At 37.2% G+C, this 15,238-nt stretch overlaps 1 protein-coding gene and 1 long non-coding RNA gene across 3 annotated transcripts in view; one reads left to right on the top strand and one right to left on the bottom strand.

Moving 5' to 3' along the window:
* Window positions 1–10,955: 10,955 nt before the first annotated feature.
* Window positions 10,956–12,399, bottom strand: LOC309864879. 2 transcript variants are annotated; one of them, XR_014311806.1, is made up of 3 exons: window positions 12,307–12,399; window positions 12,015–12,152; window positions 10,956–11,932 (listed from the first exon to the last, which is right to left on the bottom strand). It is a non-coding gene; the product is annotated as an uncharacterized lncRNA (long non-coding RNA). The 2 variants fall into 2 exon arrangements; XR_014311807.1 differs by having other exon boundaries at window positions 12,015–12,308.
* Window positions 12,400–12,427: 28 nt separating this feature from the next.
* UFL1 (UFM1 specific ligase 1) overlaps window positions 12,428–15,238 on the top strand; it is a 32,261-nt gene continuing 29,450 nt past the window's right edge. The window contains exons 1-3 of the mRNA XM_082730766.1: window positions 12,428–12,627; window positions 13,874–14,019; window positions 14,986–15,014. Of these exons, the coding sequence (XP_082586892.1) occupies window positions 12,551–12,627; window positions 13,874–14,019; window positions 14,986–15,014 (252 nt within the window). The 5' untranslated portion in view covers window positions 12,428–12,550. The remainder of the gene's footprint in view (window positions 12,628–13,873; window positions 14,020–14,985; window positions 15,015–15,238) is intronic.

The raw sequence follows: 15,238 nt of genomic DNA, 5'->3' as shown, positions 1-15,238 counted from the left end.
TGTTATGAATGTGGTTTGCCCTCAGGAAAAGCAACTGGAAATTTCTAACTTTACTTATAAAACATGCATATCTTGAGGAGTTGGGTGTTTCATTACTGACCCTTTGTTTACTGTCTGATTTTTTAAAAATTTATAACGAATATTTCATGAAGTAAAATAAGAGGTTTTGATGTTTGTTGGTAAAAGGTTGGCAAAAATTTTTTTAAATCTCAATGCTTTCTATTATATTTGGACTTTAGTCTGAACTCTGGGGTCTCTACTAAATTAAAAAAAAAATCAGATAAGTTTGTGAGGCATTAGTACTTGGAAAATGAATAGTCTTAATTATGTCGACTACTTCGCACTTCCAAGGCAATTAGTGTATAAACAACCCTACTTTTGTACTTCATGTCTAAAAGGAAGAAATTTCCCTGTGATATCCAAGCTTAGCCCATCTTTATTGGTTTTCTACGACTGCTATAAGAAATGACCACAAACTTGGTGGCTTCAAATACCGGAAATACATTCTCTCCTTTCCTCATCCTGCTTCCGGTGGCTACAGGTTTTCTTCAGCTCCAGGCAACACCACATTCCCTTCCCCCTTTCTGTGTGCCTCGCCCTTAAAAGGACACACATGGTTATGGTAAGGGCCTACTCAGGTAATCCAAGATAAACTTGTCCTCTCAAGAGACCTAACTTTATCACATCTTTTGTCATATAAAGTAATATTCATAGGTGCTCTTGGGTGGCTCGGTTCCTTAAGATTGACTCTTGTTTTCAGCTCAGGTCCTGATCTCAGAAAATTACTTTTCTTTTTTATGTCCTAAGACATAAGTGTCTAAGGTCAGTGGGGAAGCCACTTGAAATTCTCTCCCTCTGCCCCTCCCCACACAGGTGGACACACACACTCTCTCTCTCTTTCTTTTAAATGAATAAATAAATCTTTTTAAAAAATAAAATAAAGTAATATTCATCAATTCTAGGAAACGAACCTGGATATCTTTTGGTGCTGTTTTTCAAAAGACCACACACCAGCTCTCTGTGATTTTATCTCGTACTTTTCTACAGGTCTGGAATTTTCTCCCCTTGATTCCCACCTCTCTGCTGTCTCCTCCCTTTCTCTCATCTTTGATTATTTCCCCTTCAATAGTTCCTTCCCTTCATCATATATGCATGTTGTGTTAGTTTACTAGGGCTGCTATAACAAAGTACCACAAATTGGGTGGCTTAAAAAACAGAAATTTATTTTTCCACAATTCCAGAAGCCAGAAATCTGAGATCAAGGTGGGTGCAGTCTTGCTTTCTGAGGCCTCTCTCCTTGGCTTGTAGATGGTTGTCTTCTCTCTCTCCTCACATGATTTTCCCTCCGTACATTTCAGTGTCCAAATGTCCTTCTTTGGGAGGACTCCAGTCATATTGGATTAAGGCCTACCCTAATGACCTCATTGTACCCTGATTACATCCTTAAAGACCCTATCTCCAAGAACAGTCACAATCTGAGGTGCTGGTTTTAGGACTTCCACATATAAATTTGGAGAAAACACAATTCACTCCATGACACAGAGCATCCTTTCCGATTCTGGAAAAAAACAAGAACAGAAAAACCCTCCATCTAAAGAAATACTCCCTCAAAGTATCAACTGTATCAAATATTTACTTCCCATCAAATAATCTGTGTTTCTCCACATTTCTTGGCCTTCTTGCTATAAGGTGTAACCTTGGGACTAATTTTGGGGAAGCTGTACCACAGCTCTAATGGACCAATAGAAGCTTATACTATGAAATGTGGACATAAAAAAGAAAAGTAATTTCATTTTAGGGTCACCATCTTCTAAGACCTACAACAAATGAATGATAATGCTAGTTTCACAAAAAGCATTGTCTGTGATACTCTCAGCTCCATTTTGTTCTCATGTCCTTGGCTTTCATCAATGGAGGCTATAATAAATAGCTTCACAAAATCTACTGTGACGTTTACTGTAGGAAAACTATTTACTATAGCACATCTCCAAAAGCCTTTGCTTCCCCTGAGGGTCTCTCTTCAATTTTGGCCAATGATAATCCTGTAATTGACATATTTGTTTTTGTTTTGCTTAAAAGCTGTATTTGGGGTGCGAGTCATACAACTAAAATGTAAGCTCACATGAAGGTAACAACCAATGAAGGTCGTTCATGCATCCTCTATGCCCAGTATAGGTGTTTAATAAGTACGTATTAAATAAATGAATGAGCCAACTTTATAGAGCTATATGGCCTGAATACCTGCAGTATTTTCCCCCAGATCTTGACTTTCTATGTTTACTTGTATGGGGGGGGGTAATACTTTCTCTAAATTATGAATGTAAGTATTGTAAAAGTTATGAAAATCTCTTTAATAAACATTTTGTTGAATGGATTATCTCAGTTGATTATGTTGTTTCCACAGATCTGATACTTTTAAATGATGAAATGCCAAGAACAGCCCTAGCAAGAGACTTCACATATTCATTCCATCTCAGGTCAGCAGTCATCACAGAAGGGGTTGAAGCATCACTTCTGAAAGGGTCAGTCAGGGACAACTGGTGTCCCTACAATCTTTCAGGGGGTCTCTGAGGTGAAAACTATTTTCAAAATGGTATTAGGTCATTATTTGTCTTTTTCACACTTATTTTTTCCCGAGTATATAGTGGAGTTTTCCAGAGACTACATGATATGGGGTATCATAACAAATTAAGAAGCCTCTATTAAGTTTCAAAATGAAGGACACCATCTGAATATACCCGAACACCAAACATTAATAGTCATGTAACCAAAGTTTAAAGTTGTCCTGACTTCCAGAAGTGCTGACTCTGACCTTACACAAAATTTATGCTTTCTTCATATCAGCATGACTTTATAGCTTCCTAGCCAGTCAAGGAAGCAGATAGGCAAACAAATCAGTATATAGAGTGCTACTACCCTAAAAGGAATGAGAGTTTCTTGTAACAATCACAACAGAAAACAATACACTCCCTCGTTCATGCTTTAGAAACTGAGCTGTAACTTTGTAAACCACTTTTAGTTTTGAAGTCTCCCTGCTTATGAATAGTTTGTTTCTTCTCACTAAAATACTCATATCAAATAAAGTTCTCTGAATTTTCTTTTAATAAGCCAAAAGTTAAAAAGATTTGAAAAAACATAAAACAATGCCACTCGTCTCACTAAATTTTTTGTTCTACAGATCAATTTTCCAAAAAAAATATTATTTATGTTGTCATTTTACTGTAGTCATTTTCAATAACTAGTTTATTTCTGCTTTAATTTTAACACAGGAAATATTAATAGTTATAACCCATATATAAAAGCTTTTTGAGAGATTCTCAGACTGTTTAAGACCACACAAGTTTCCCGAGACCAAACAGTAAGAACAACTAGAGAAAGAATGAATTCTGTCTTTTAAGAAGCTCCTTCCTCTCTGCTGTGGTAAAACAAAACTAAAAGTAAATGTGTCCTCTTTCACTACTTTGGATCCTTAGTCCCAGGAAACACCTATGATATCACAATAAAGCACCACTGTGAGATACAAAAAACTGCTCAGTAGAATAAGAGGAACCTGAGTGACAGCCACACAATTTATAGATTTACAGATATAACCCCAAAGTATGTTTTCTCTTTTTGTTTCCATCCTACATTTACTCTAAGTCCAAACTAGAATTATCTTTTCATCTGGCTCCTGAGAAATTGGGATCTGTATCTGATTCTCCGGGTGCAACTCCCTGTTCAGAGAGGCATCGACATAATCCATGGGTGATTTTTATATTTCTGATGCCACTGCCCAGAGGTCTTTTTACATTAGGATATTTCTCAGAGGTACGGCCTTGCTCTAGAATGGGGAATGTATTTCATAGCAAGTGCCAACTCTGATATATTGTTAGCAGTTGGCTGGAATATTGTTTGAGAAAGATTCTCGGGCATTTCCAGGCTTAGCAAGACAAACGCCATCATTGATTAGTGGTCTACTGTGGGTACTAAAAGGAAGAGTGTGAGCTTATGTGCTGTGTATTTGCTGACCAAATGAAATCAATTGGAATTGCTATGTTCAAACAGATGTAAACAAGATATTAAGTGTTTAATCTATGTAAAAATTACATGGGAATGTAGTTACTATGATGAATAACAGTTATCAGCAGCAATAACATCTCTCATAAACAAACTCAACCTGCTTAAAATATGAACACAGATTTTAAGATTCAAAGAAACAGATTAACTTGAGAGAAAATGAGAACTATTTTAAAGATTTGTAGTAACATTGACTGTGCATCTATATATCTGAAGACATTTTTACCTCGCACACGAACTAGGATAAATGCCAACAACCCTTGATTTTTGGCACTTTTAGGAGCTTGACCAGAACTTACTTTCAGAGACAATCTCCTCAGAATGGAATTTAAAAAGGTGACTATTAGGAATGCCAGGGTGGCTCTTAACAATTTCCAGATGTTGCCACTGCTGCTGCTATAATGTGGCATGTGTTACAAGTCCTCAGTTTCTTTGTAACATACCATCTTGGTAATGATTAATACATGGAAGAAGAGGAGGAGGAGAAAATCAAGAGAGAAGGAACAAGAGATAAAGAAGAAAGACACCCGACAGAGAAAGACAAATCCTCTGTGATCTCACTTAAAAGTGGAATCTAAAATAAAAGAAACTCATAGATATAGAGATCAGATAGTCAGATCAGATAGAGATCAGATAGTCGGTTGCCAGGGTGAGGTGTTGGAGGTGGGTGAAGTAGGTGAAAGTGGTCAAACGTACCAAGAAGAAGAAGAAGAAGAAGAAGAAGAAGAAGGAGGAGGAGGAGGAGGAGGAGGAGGAGGAGGAGGAGGAGGAGGAGGAGAAGGAGAAGGAGAAGGAGAAGGAGAAGGAGAAGGAGAAGGAGAAGGAGAAGGAGAAGGAGAAGGAGAAGAAGAAGAAGAAGAAGAAGAAGAAGAAGAAGAAGAAGAAGAAGAAGAAGAAGAAGAAGAAAGACACTCAAGTCATTCCTGGAGATTTGAGCCAGTGTGACATTTTCCTTGTTCAGCTATACATTTGTTTAGAATGTGTCCCTATGACTATTAACTCTACATACCATTCTAGACACCACTGCCTTAGCGATGACCCAAACTGCCCATATATTTCTTTACATTCCATTTGGTTGATAAAATAGAAGAATTTCAGTTCCTTTGAGAGCAATGCCCAAGCACTGACAAGAACACTAACTTGTTCTTTTGCACGTTTGCCTTTGTCATATTGCCTGGCAGTTATATTGTGCAAAAATGCACACAGGAAAGCAAGTGATGCCTGGAGCTAATAAGTCTGACTCTAAATACAGCATTGTGAAGAAATTTGTGTGTGGGGGGGTACAAATCCACAAAAGACTAATATAGTATTTGTTCCCTTGGAAACAAATGAATACTTCATGTTTTGGGAATAAATATACATATTTGCAGAAGAATTTTCACAAAATATGCCTCTAAAATGAAATGACAATAGAGTCACAACAGTAGTGAGGAGTAAGGGGGGGCATAAATACATAGATAATTTAATACTTTATAAAGTATTCACATGCATTTAACTCCATAGTTCAGGCTATAAAGATTATGTTCCAATGATAAAATGATGTGGACCAGAAGGAACACCTGTTATTGCTTTACTGATAAAGATGAAAGGTCACAATGAGCAGAAATTTGCTCTCTCACTCCCCCCTAACAGAACCTACAAATATTAAAAAAAAAAATTTAAACCTCATTTTGGTATGAGGAGAAAAAGAAAATTATAGGAAGGCAAAAGATATTCTAAAATAAGTTAGCAAATAGATGGCTTTTTGTAGGATTTTGGTAAAGAAAACAGTGATTTTTATGAAACAGCATGAGTTCTTTAAGTCTTGAAAAATTTGCTCTAAGACTGATAAATCTGAATTCTGGAATTCCATAGAAGTTTTATTTTTTAGCTCATAAAAGCTGTCATTCCATGACTTTCCCCTTAGACAAAAGGAGAAATAAGATATTTAAGACAATCACCCTCAAAGATACATGTTAACTCTACTTTATAAAATAAATGAATCAGACTTTTAGATGTCCCTGAAGTCCTCTCTAGCTCTAAAATTTTTTGAATCTGGGATCCTAACATACCAGTGTCATCAGCTTATCACAATATATATCCTTATTTCTCTCTTAATCAATTTTATTATTAACTTAAATAAAAGCTTAATTATATATTTTTTAAATATAGAAATGACAAGTGATGTCAGAAAGAACAAAGTTGAGTGATACTTAATTTTTGAAATAATCTCAATTGGTTAGAACCGTTTGTTCTTCTTGGTATTCTCAAGGCATACCACAAAGCCTGGCAGATAGTCATCCTCAAATACTGTTTGTTGAAATAATGGACAAAGGGATGAATCAATCCATCAATCAATCAAAGCTAACAAGGTGAAAGTAAGTTTTTTAGGTACAGAATTGACTAGACCTAGTTTGATAGCAATTTAGATAAAGATCAGTCAGATATAGTGCGTTACCAGCTCCATTTAAGCCAAGAGTCCAATTAACAGAAATATAACATCTAGGGAAATTAATGTCACTGCTATCTGCTCTAGTCAGACTACATGCAAAATACTACATTCCTCTGGGCATCACTTTCTAAAGGTGATATTGGCAAACTACACTTCCATAAGAGAGGGTGGCCAGGACTAGAGGTCTGGAACTTCAGTCAGGAGACATAATCAAAGGATCTGAGATGCTTAACTTGAAGAACTAAAACAGGAGGAACATGTTGAATATCTGGAGGGTTGTCATGGGAAAGATATATTAGAGTCACTCTGTGGACCCAAGGAAAGAATGTGGAAGCTACAAAGAAAGAGATCTTACTTATTACAAGGAAGGAATTTCTAATTGCTAGATCTGTCCCAAAATGGATTAACCTACTTTGCAAGAAAGGGAATACTTCATCACTTTAAATGGTCAAGCAAAAAGTACATCATCTGCCAGGGCCTTGCAGAGAAATTATTACTGCGGGTGGATATTAGCAGGAGTGATCTGAAGAGCTTTTCCTAACCTATAATGCTGCAATTCTCTGATTCCTGAGTGATTGCTGCCTACCTCTTCAACATCATCATAATCTCTCTCTCCACTGACTTATCTTCTATTCATGCAACATCTGATCTTTGTTCTCTTTGTTCTTGCTCCAGTTATTTTGCTCATGAGGTATCCTACATTTGCTCATGAGGTATCCTACAATCCGACTTCCATTGCTATCATAGCAGGAAAAAAATACCCTCTTAAAAGTCATAACCTCTTTGCTCTACTAGCTAATGGGCTTGCATCTATTTTCATTATTTTTGACTCTGTAGAGCTATTAACTCTTCCATCCCCTATACCTTCTTGTTTCCTTTATTGCTAGTTCTTCAGTTTCATCTTTTTCTGACCTTTTTGCTTTTCTTCCACTCGTAAATCATAGTGGTTTCCTAAGGCATTAATGCTTTTTATGTATAAGATTTTAGTGCCCTTTTTGATGGTAGTATTAAGGTAATTTTTAAGTCCCTGACTACAATAAGATAATATCAGTGACAAAATTAACACAATGTCTTCGTAATTTCTCTGCAATGACTTGCTTGACAATATACATTTTGCAGTTGTTTCGGTTTATTTTTCTAGTTGGGGTAGAGAAAGCAATTCAAATTTTACTATATACTGGTAAACGGGGGAAAATGCTTTAAATTTTATTAAAAGAACAGTTTATCTTGGAGAAACTTTACAATATCACATCTTATATTATCAAAGAAACCATCAATCCACATTATGTTAGAATGTTTTACTAGTCTTCAAATTTAAAATGAGTCTGAGGACGATGTCACAATCATGGACCTACTGTAGCTGAAAAGACCATGAGTCCCTCCCACATAACACATGTCAAAATTTTACTTACATTTGTAGACACAAGCTGTTAGAAAGGGTTTTGTTTTGTTTTGTTTTGTTTTTTTAGAGAACTGAAGCTATGTTTTCTAAATCTACATGAAGTTTGTTCTTGAAAGGAATCTCTCATCTCTTATTCAGCAGCCACTTGTACTGTTTACTATTACCCTATTCATACATTAGATCACTTAAAGCTCCTCTACTCTGTACCACAATGTTAGCCAACTTTGCAATGGTCCCCATTCAAATTCTTATTTCTCCTTCAAAATAACTGATACTGCTGCAGTTAAGGTATACAGCTGCTAAGTTCAGATCGTTGTTTTGAGTCTTAGGATCTCAGAGTAAACAAACATGAGCATTTATCAAAGGTCGAAGTCAGAGTTGTCCCACAGAACTTCTGTGAAGGTGAAAATGGTTTTTTATACTGTCCCATAAGATAACTATGAGCCACATGTGACTGTTACACATTTGAAAGGTAGCTATTATGACTGACTAACTTGCTTTTAAATTTTATTTAATATTTTAAACACTATTTTTAAGGGCAATTTTAGGTTCATAGATAAATTAAAAGGAAGGTATAGAGATTTCCCATATAATCTCCACGCCCACACATGTATAGCCTTTCCATATCAAACTCCCCCACCAGAGAGGAACATTTCTTACAACTTATGAACTTACGTTAAGATATCATAATTGCTCAAAGTTCATTGTTTACATCATGACTCATTCTTGGTGTCCTACATCCTACTGGTGTGAACATACATATAGTAACACATGTCCATCATTATAATACCATACAGAGTATTTTCCCTGCCCTAAAAGTCCTCAGTGCTCTGCCTGTTCATTCCTCCACCCTCCCCAACCCCTGGCAAGCACCCGTCTTTCCACTGTCTCCATAATTTTGTTTTTTTCATAATGTCATACAGTTGGAAACATACAGTATGTAGCCTTTTCAGATTGGCTTCTTTCACTTAGTTGCCTGCATTTAAGGTTTCTCCACGTCTTTTCAGGACTTGATAGCTCATTTCATTTTAGTGCCAAACAATATTACATTGTCTGGATGTATCACAGTTCATTTATCCATTCACCTACTGAAGGAAATCTTAGCTGCTTTCAGGTTTTGGCAATTTTGAATAAAGAAGCCTTCAATATCTGTGTGTAGGTTTTTGCATAGACATAAGTTTTCAACTCATTTGGGTAAATACTAGAGGTGTGCAATTGCTGGATTATACAGTAAGAGTATTTTTAGTTTTGTAAGAAAGCACCAAACTGTCTTTCAAAGTGGCTGTACCTTTTTGCATTCCCACCTGCAACAAATGAGAGTTCCTATTGCTTCACAGCCTCATCAGCATTTGCATTGTCAGTATTCTGGATTTTGGTCAATCTGATAGCTGTGTGATGGTATCTTATTTGTTTGCATTTCTTTGATGACATGATGCAGAACATTTCTTTATATGTTGTTTTGCTATCTGTTTACCTTTTTTGGGTGAGGTGTCTCTTAAGGTCTTTGGCCCATTTTTTAATTGGGTTCCTTGCTTTCTTACCGTTGAGTTTTAGGACTTCATATATTTTGATAACAGTCTTTTATCAGATATATCTTTTGCAACTATTTCCTCCCAGTTTATCTTATCTTCCATTCTCTTTACTTTGATTTTTAAAGAGCAGTTTTTAATTTTAATCAAGTCCAGCTTATCCATTCTTGCTTTCATGTGTTGTACCTCTGGTATTGTATCTAAACAGTCATTGATATACCCAAAGTCATCTAAATTTTCTCTAGTTATCTTCTAGAGGCCTTTTCATTGCATTTTACATTTAGATCTGTGATCCAATTTAATTTTTATGAAGGCTGTAAGTTGTGCATCTAGATTCCTTTGTGTGTCTGTGAATGTCCAATTATTCTAGCAACATTTGTTGAAAAAAGTATCTTTTCTCCATTGTATTGCCTTTTTTCCTTTGTCAAAGATTAGTTAACTATAATTATGTGAGTCTAGTTCTGGTCCCTCTATTCTGTTTCATTGATGTATTTGCCTATTCTTTCACCAATACCACATTATCTTGATTAGGTTATCTTCATAGTAAGTCTTAAAGTCGGGTACTGCCAGTGCTCCAACTTTTTGTTCTCCTTCAATATTGTATTGGCTATTCTGACTATTATTTATATAAACTTTACAATAAGTCTGTTGATATCCACCAATTAGTTTTGGGGGGGGTTGATTGGGATTGCATTGAATCATATTTCAGAGGAGAACTGACATTTTGGCAATATGAGATTCCCCCCCCCTTGTTTTTTCTATCCATGAACATGGAATACCTTCCCATTTATTTAGTTCTTCTTTGATTTCACTCATCAAAGTTTGTAGTTTTTCTCATATAGATCTTGTAGCTATTTTGCTAAATTTATGCCTAAGTATTTCATTTTGGGGGGTGCTAATGTAGTCTACATTGTGTTTTCAATTTCAAATTCTACTTGTTCATTGTTGGTATCATTTTATTTAATTTTAATTAAAATTTAAATAACTTCATCTTGCTAGTGGCTAGCATTTTAGTCTAGTCTCTATAAAATACAATCATAAATTATTCTTTTTTAAGAAATTATTGCCTCCTAAGAATGAATGTAAATGAGGTTGCCTGGGTGAGTCAGTTGGTTAAGTGTCTGCCTTCAGCTTAGATCATGAACCTGGAGTCCTGGGACTGAGCCCCGTATCAGGCTTCCTGATCAGCAGAGAGTCTACTTCTCCCTCTTCCTCTGACCCTCCCCTCACTCCAGCTCTCTCTTGCTCACTCTCTCTCTCAGATAAATAAAATCTTTTAAAGAAGAGAATAAATGTTTTTATTAAATCAAAGTAAAATGCTGCACCAAAACATTTACACTGATTTATTTACGAAATATATATGAAATATATCAGGGACTATGTACCAATTGTTATACTAATGCTATGGAACATTGAGGAGTTCAAACTATTTAGAAATGTAGTAAGTAAAAATGAAACGCAGTTTTGCTTGCTATTATAGACACCTGAATAAAGAATTGTGGAGACACTGCATACAAAACAACTGTACAAATTTAAAAAGGTTTCATTAAAGAGTTTTATTTTAAAAGAGAGTTTTATTTAATTTCATTAAAGAGTTTTATTTTATTTAATCTGGGACATCATGGAAAAATAAGTTACAAAATAAATGGGAGTATGGTGCAATGAGGAATAGAACAGGCATTCCAGAATGATATGGAGTCCTGAAACAGTTTGGTGTGTCTAGGCCAGTACTTCACATGTGGTGTGATGCTGCCAAAAAGTAGAATCCAGGCTCACGGAGACTTATATGGTAAGGAAGAAGTTTGAATGCCAAGTGGTCACATGGTACACTATCCCTCCCTACTGCATTATAGTGTGTACTGAGTACGTTTTTTAAAAATTTGCTTTATTAGTTTTACAGGTTGTTTATGGCAAAATCATGTCTGCCTTACCAACCAAGGTATTCCATGGTATCTAATAGAGAATCAGTTAAGTATGAATGAATGTTTCTGGTTGTTCTGAAGCTTGATACTCTTTGAACCACACCACTCACTCTCTTCCAAGTTACCTTCTTGACTTCTGCTGTTCCACCTCTTGGTTGGCAATCACATGGCCAGATGGTGTGGCTATTTGATGGCAGTACTTAGTAACAGGTTTCCTGACCGGGTTCTCTGCATTTTAAATAAAGCTGGGAACTCTACGGGACAAGTACCTTTGTGACATTGGATATGAGTCACCCCGAATAAGATACTGAGATTGGAAAAAAACTGAAACAATCCCCCTTCACCTACTACTCTATAGGGCATGCAGTTAAAAGGAATGACAATTTTTTTTCTTTTAAAGTGAAGACTTTGGTATAAAAGTAAAGGGGGGGGGGGTTCCTGGGTGGCTCAGTCATTAAGCCTCTGTCTTCAGCTCAGGTCATGATCCTGGGGTCTTGGGATCGAGCCCCGCATCAGGCTCCCTGCTCAGTGGGAAGCCTGCTTCTCCCTCTCCCACTCCTCTGCTGTGTTTCCTCGCTTGCTGTGCCTCTCTCTGTCAAGTAAATAAATAAAATCTGATATATATATATATATATATATATATATTTAAAAGTAAAAGGGGACAAGAAATTTACTCCAGATTAAATAGCTTTTACTGGCATCTATGCAGGGGAAAGCAAAATAAACGTGTCCTTTGCCTTCTCTATTTCATCCATAACGGTATATACGTATCATCGTATGTTTCTATTTCTTCGTTGCTTGATGGAGCCAACCTTCCCCAGAGGAGAAACAGGAAAAAGTAACATTCTAAATCCAGAATGAGATTAAAGCAATTCCCAGTCTTTAGGGTACCCGAATTAGTCACCTTGTACAAAACAAAACAAAACAAAACAAAACAAAAACAACACACACACAACGCGTACCTACCTTCAGTACTGTCTCCCAAAAGCTAAAACCTGTAGCTACACAGCACGGAGAACGCCCCGCCCCTGCGAGGTGGGCGGGGCTGCGGCTCTTCCGGCACGCCCCTGCCGGCGCGGACCACGCGCGCCCGGTGTCTGCGTCGGGGGAGGAGCCTCTTGTCCCTCCGCGCGGCCTGTTCCGCTTCGGCTCCCGCTGGCTTAGGCTGACGTGTCGGCAGTTCTGCGGCGGCGCGGCGAGTGGGGCCGTGATGGCGGACGCCTGGGAAGAGATCAGGCGGTTGGCGGCTGACTTCCAGCGGGCGCAGTTCGCCGAGGCCACACAGAGGTGCCGACCCTCCCTCTCCGTTGCGGGGTCCAAAATAGCCCCTGGCAGCCACGCCGAGATCTGAGGCCGGGGATCCCTGGCTCTGGACCCCGCACCTTCCCACCCTGTGTCACCATTTCTGCCTTCTCCTCTCTCCCGTAGCCTGGATTGCAGCTCCAAGTCTACTGCTCGGCGGTGAAGCCCGAAAGCTTCTACGTCCCGAAGAACCCCCCCAGCCATGCCCAAGCCAAGAGCTGGCGCGCCCCGCCCTCTCGATGGCCGAGGCTGGCGACTTCCAGCTGTTTGCAGAGTGTCCCTCTGAGCCTTACTTACCCGTCAAGTCCCTTTGGCATCGTGGCCTGTTGTGCATTACGTGACCTAGAATAAGCCGGAGAGGAGAGGCTAAGGCCAAAATACAGTACTTAGCGAATGTCCTGTTGACTCTTCTGAGACATTTTGCCTTTTTGTGCACCAGAAGAGTTGTGCTAGGCCAGACCCATGGTCCCATCTGTCATTTTTAAGGACTCCTTGGACACTGGCATTTCTTGCAAACCCACTAACCTTGGGGGGATGTGTTCTGGGCACCCTAACTCTGCTTTTTATGTTACAGAACACATGCACAGTGTTAACAGAATGCTCTCTCTCTGTGGACTCTCACCTTTGATGTTTTTGTGCCTTCTGGGGCTTGAAGACCTTAAATCCTTTAATACGGTATTTTGTAGCACTGAGAGCAAACTAGGGCAGGTACTTAAGTGCTTGGATAACAGTTGCCGTCCTGGTTTTCCTAGGCCATATCCTGCCTACGGACCAATAGTAGTAGGGAAACAATCACACACTTAATTTAAAAGAAAATTCTGTTGTTGTTTTTTTTTAATTGACCTTAAACTGTAAATTGAAGTTAAAAGAGCAGGATTTTTCCCTATCTAAATTATATGTCCTCACTTTTCTATTCAAATTTGAAGAGTAGAAGCGGGTCCAGAGGAGGGAGCAAACTTGAAATTCTGTTATAGAATGGTTTGTACCAATTAGGTACATGACTTAAGTTTACGTAAACCTGCTTGCTCCCAAGAATTATTGTTGTTGTTGTTTAACTTACTGAATCAGTATGGTTATTACTAATAAGAGATACAGATTTTGTAATATAGACCCTAGTGACTGACTATTCATCCAAACTTTTTTTTTTTTTTTAAAGCCCGTTTTCATGCATTGTTAATTTTGTTAAGCACAAATGTATCGAGTGCATTTTAAAACTTCTTGTGTCTCTCAGGTTGTCAGAGCGGAACTGCATTGAGATTGTGAATAAATTGATTGCTCAAAAACAGCTAGAAGTAGTTCACACACTTGATGGGAAGGAATATATTACACCAGCTCAAATTAGTAAAGAAATGAGAGACGAGCTACATGTCCGAGGTGGTAAGTAATTCCTCAATTTTCTCCTCTGGTTATTTGGAAAGGAAAAAACAACTTAAAACATAGATAATAAATTATTTGGAGGGTATAGGACCACCCAATTATATTATTATTATAATAATATTTTTAGGAGTTATATTTCCTATAGGTGAATCAATCAACTGTTTCTATTCATAGTTCATGAGTTTATTGCATGACTCAAGGGAGGTTACTCAGCTATCTATTATCAGGTGGTAATTATGAAAGAAGAACAGAGATTTTAAAGGATTATAGGTTGTTGAAACATGAGGCTATACTACCACACTCTTTTTAAAAACTTAACTTTATGTGTTTGTAAATTAGCAAGTAGTATGGTGCTATATCTATTGTAGGAAATGCTATTACAAGCATATGAAGTTTTTGTCTTTTTAAAATTTGAACAAACTACCGAGCTAATTTGAATACTATATGATTAAAATAGAAGCAACTATGAAAACAACTCTTCAGTAGATGTTATCAGATACACCCTTGGTGCTGATTCATCTTCCAGCATAATACTAATAAAATATTAGCTATAATTTGGAATACTTAACAGATTTTCTTTTGCCAATAGGTGGAAATGTACTCATTCCAAAAATTTTTTAAAAGTTCATCTGAATTTAGTTGTATCCCTTTGGTCACAGTAGATAAATTGTGATAGGCGGTAAATCTTAAGTCTATAGGTCTGGCCAACTTATGTATCAGTTGCTGTTTGTTACTGGCCTGATGTGACAGATAAAACTTCAAAAATAAATTATTGCTTGTGCCTTCAGCCATAAATAATTATTCAGCTAATGGTTTGTATTTGAAAACATTAATTATTGTGGCTTTATGTCCTTTGTAGAAGGAGGACTTTGACTGCCCATAATGTAAATCTGTTGACATTTACAGTTTTTGGCTTGTGTGTACTTATATGTAAATATGACATTAATAGATGTCTTTTCTTTAAAGGTCGAGTGAACATTGTTGATCTGCAACAGGTACATTTTAAATTTATAAAATCTTTTACTTTCTCAAGTTTTTGATAGTTTAAATATTCATTAATGCTGGTATCGTTTTTGTACAATGTTTGTGAAGAAATAGTTTTATAGTCCTCAGTAATAAATTTAATCAACTTAATAAGTTCTAATATATTGAATGATTTAATAAATTCTTCTTTCTGGGGCTCCTGGGTGGGTTAAAGCCTCTGCTTTCGGCTCAGGTC

Source organism: Mustela nivalis (assembly GCF_964662115.1).
Source record: "Mustela nivalis genome assembly, chromosome: 5".
Classification (NCBI taxonomy): domain Eukaryota; kingdom Metazoa; phylum Chordata; class Mammalia; order Carnivora; family Mustelidae; genus Mustela; species Mustela nivalis.
The sequence above is the reverse complement of the archived record's forward strand: the minus strand, read 5'-3'. Positions and strand labels throughout refer to the sequence as shown.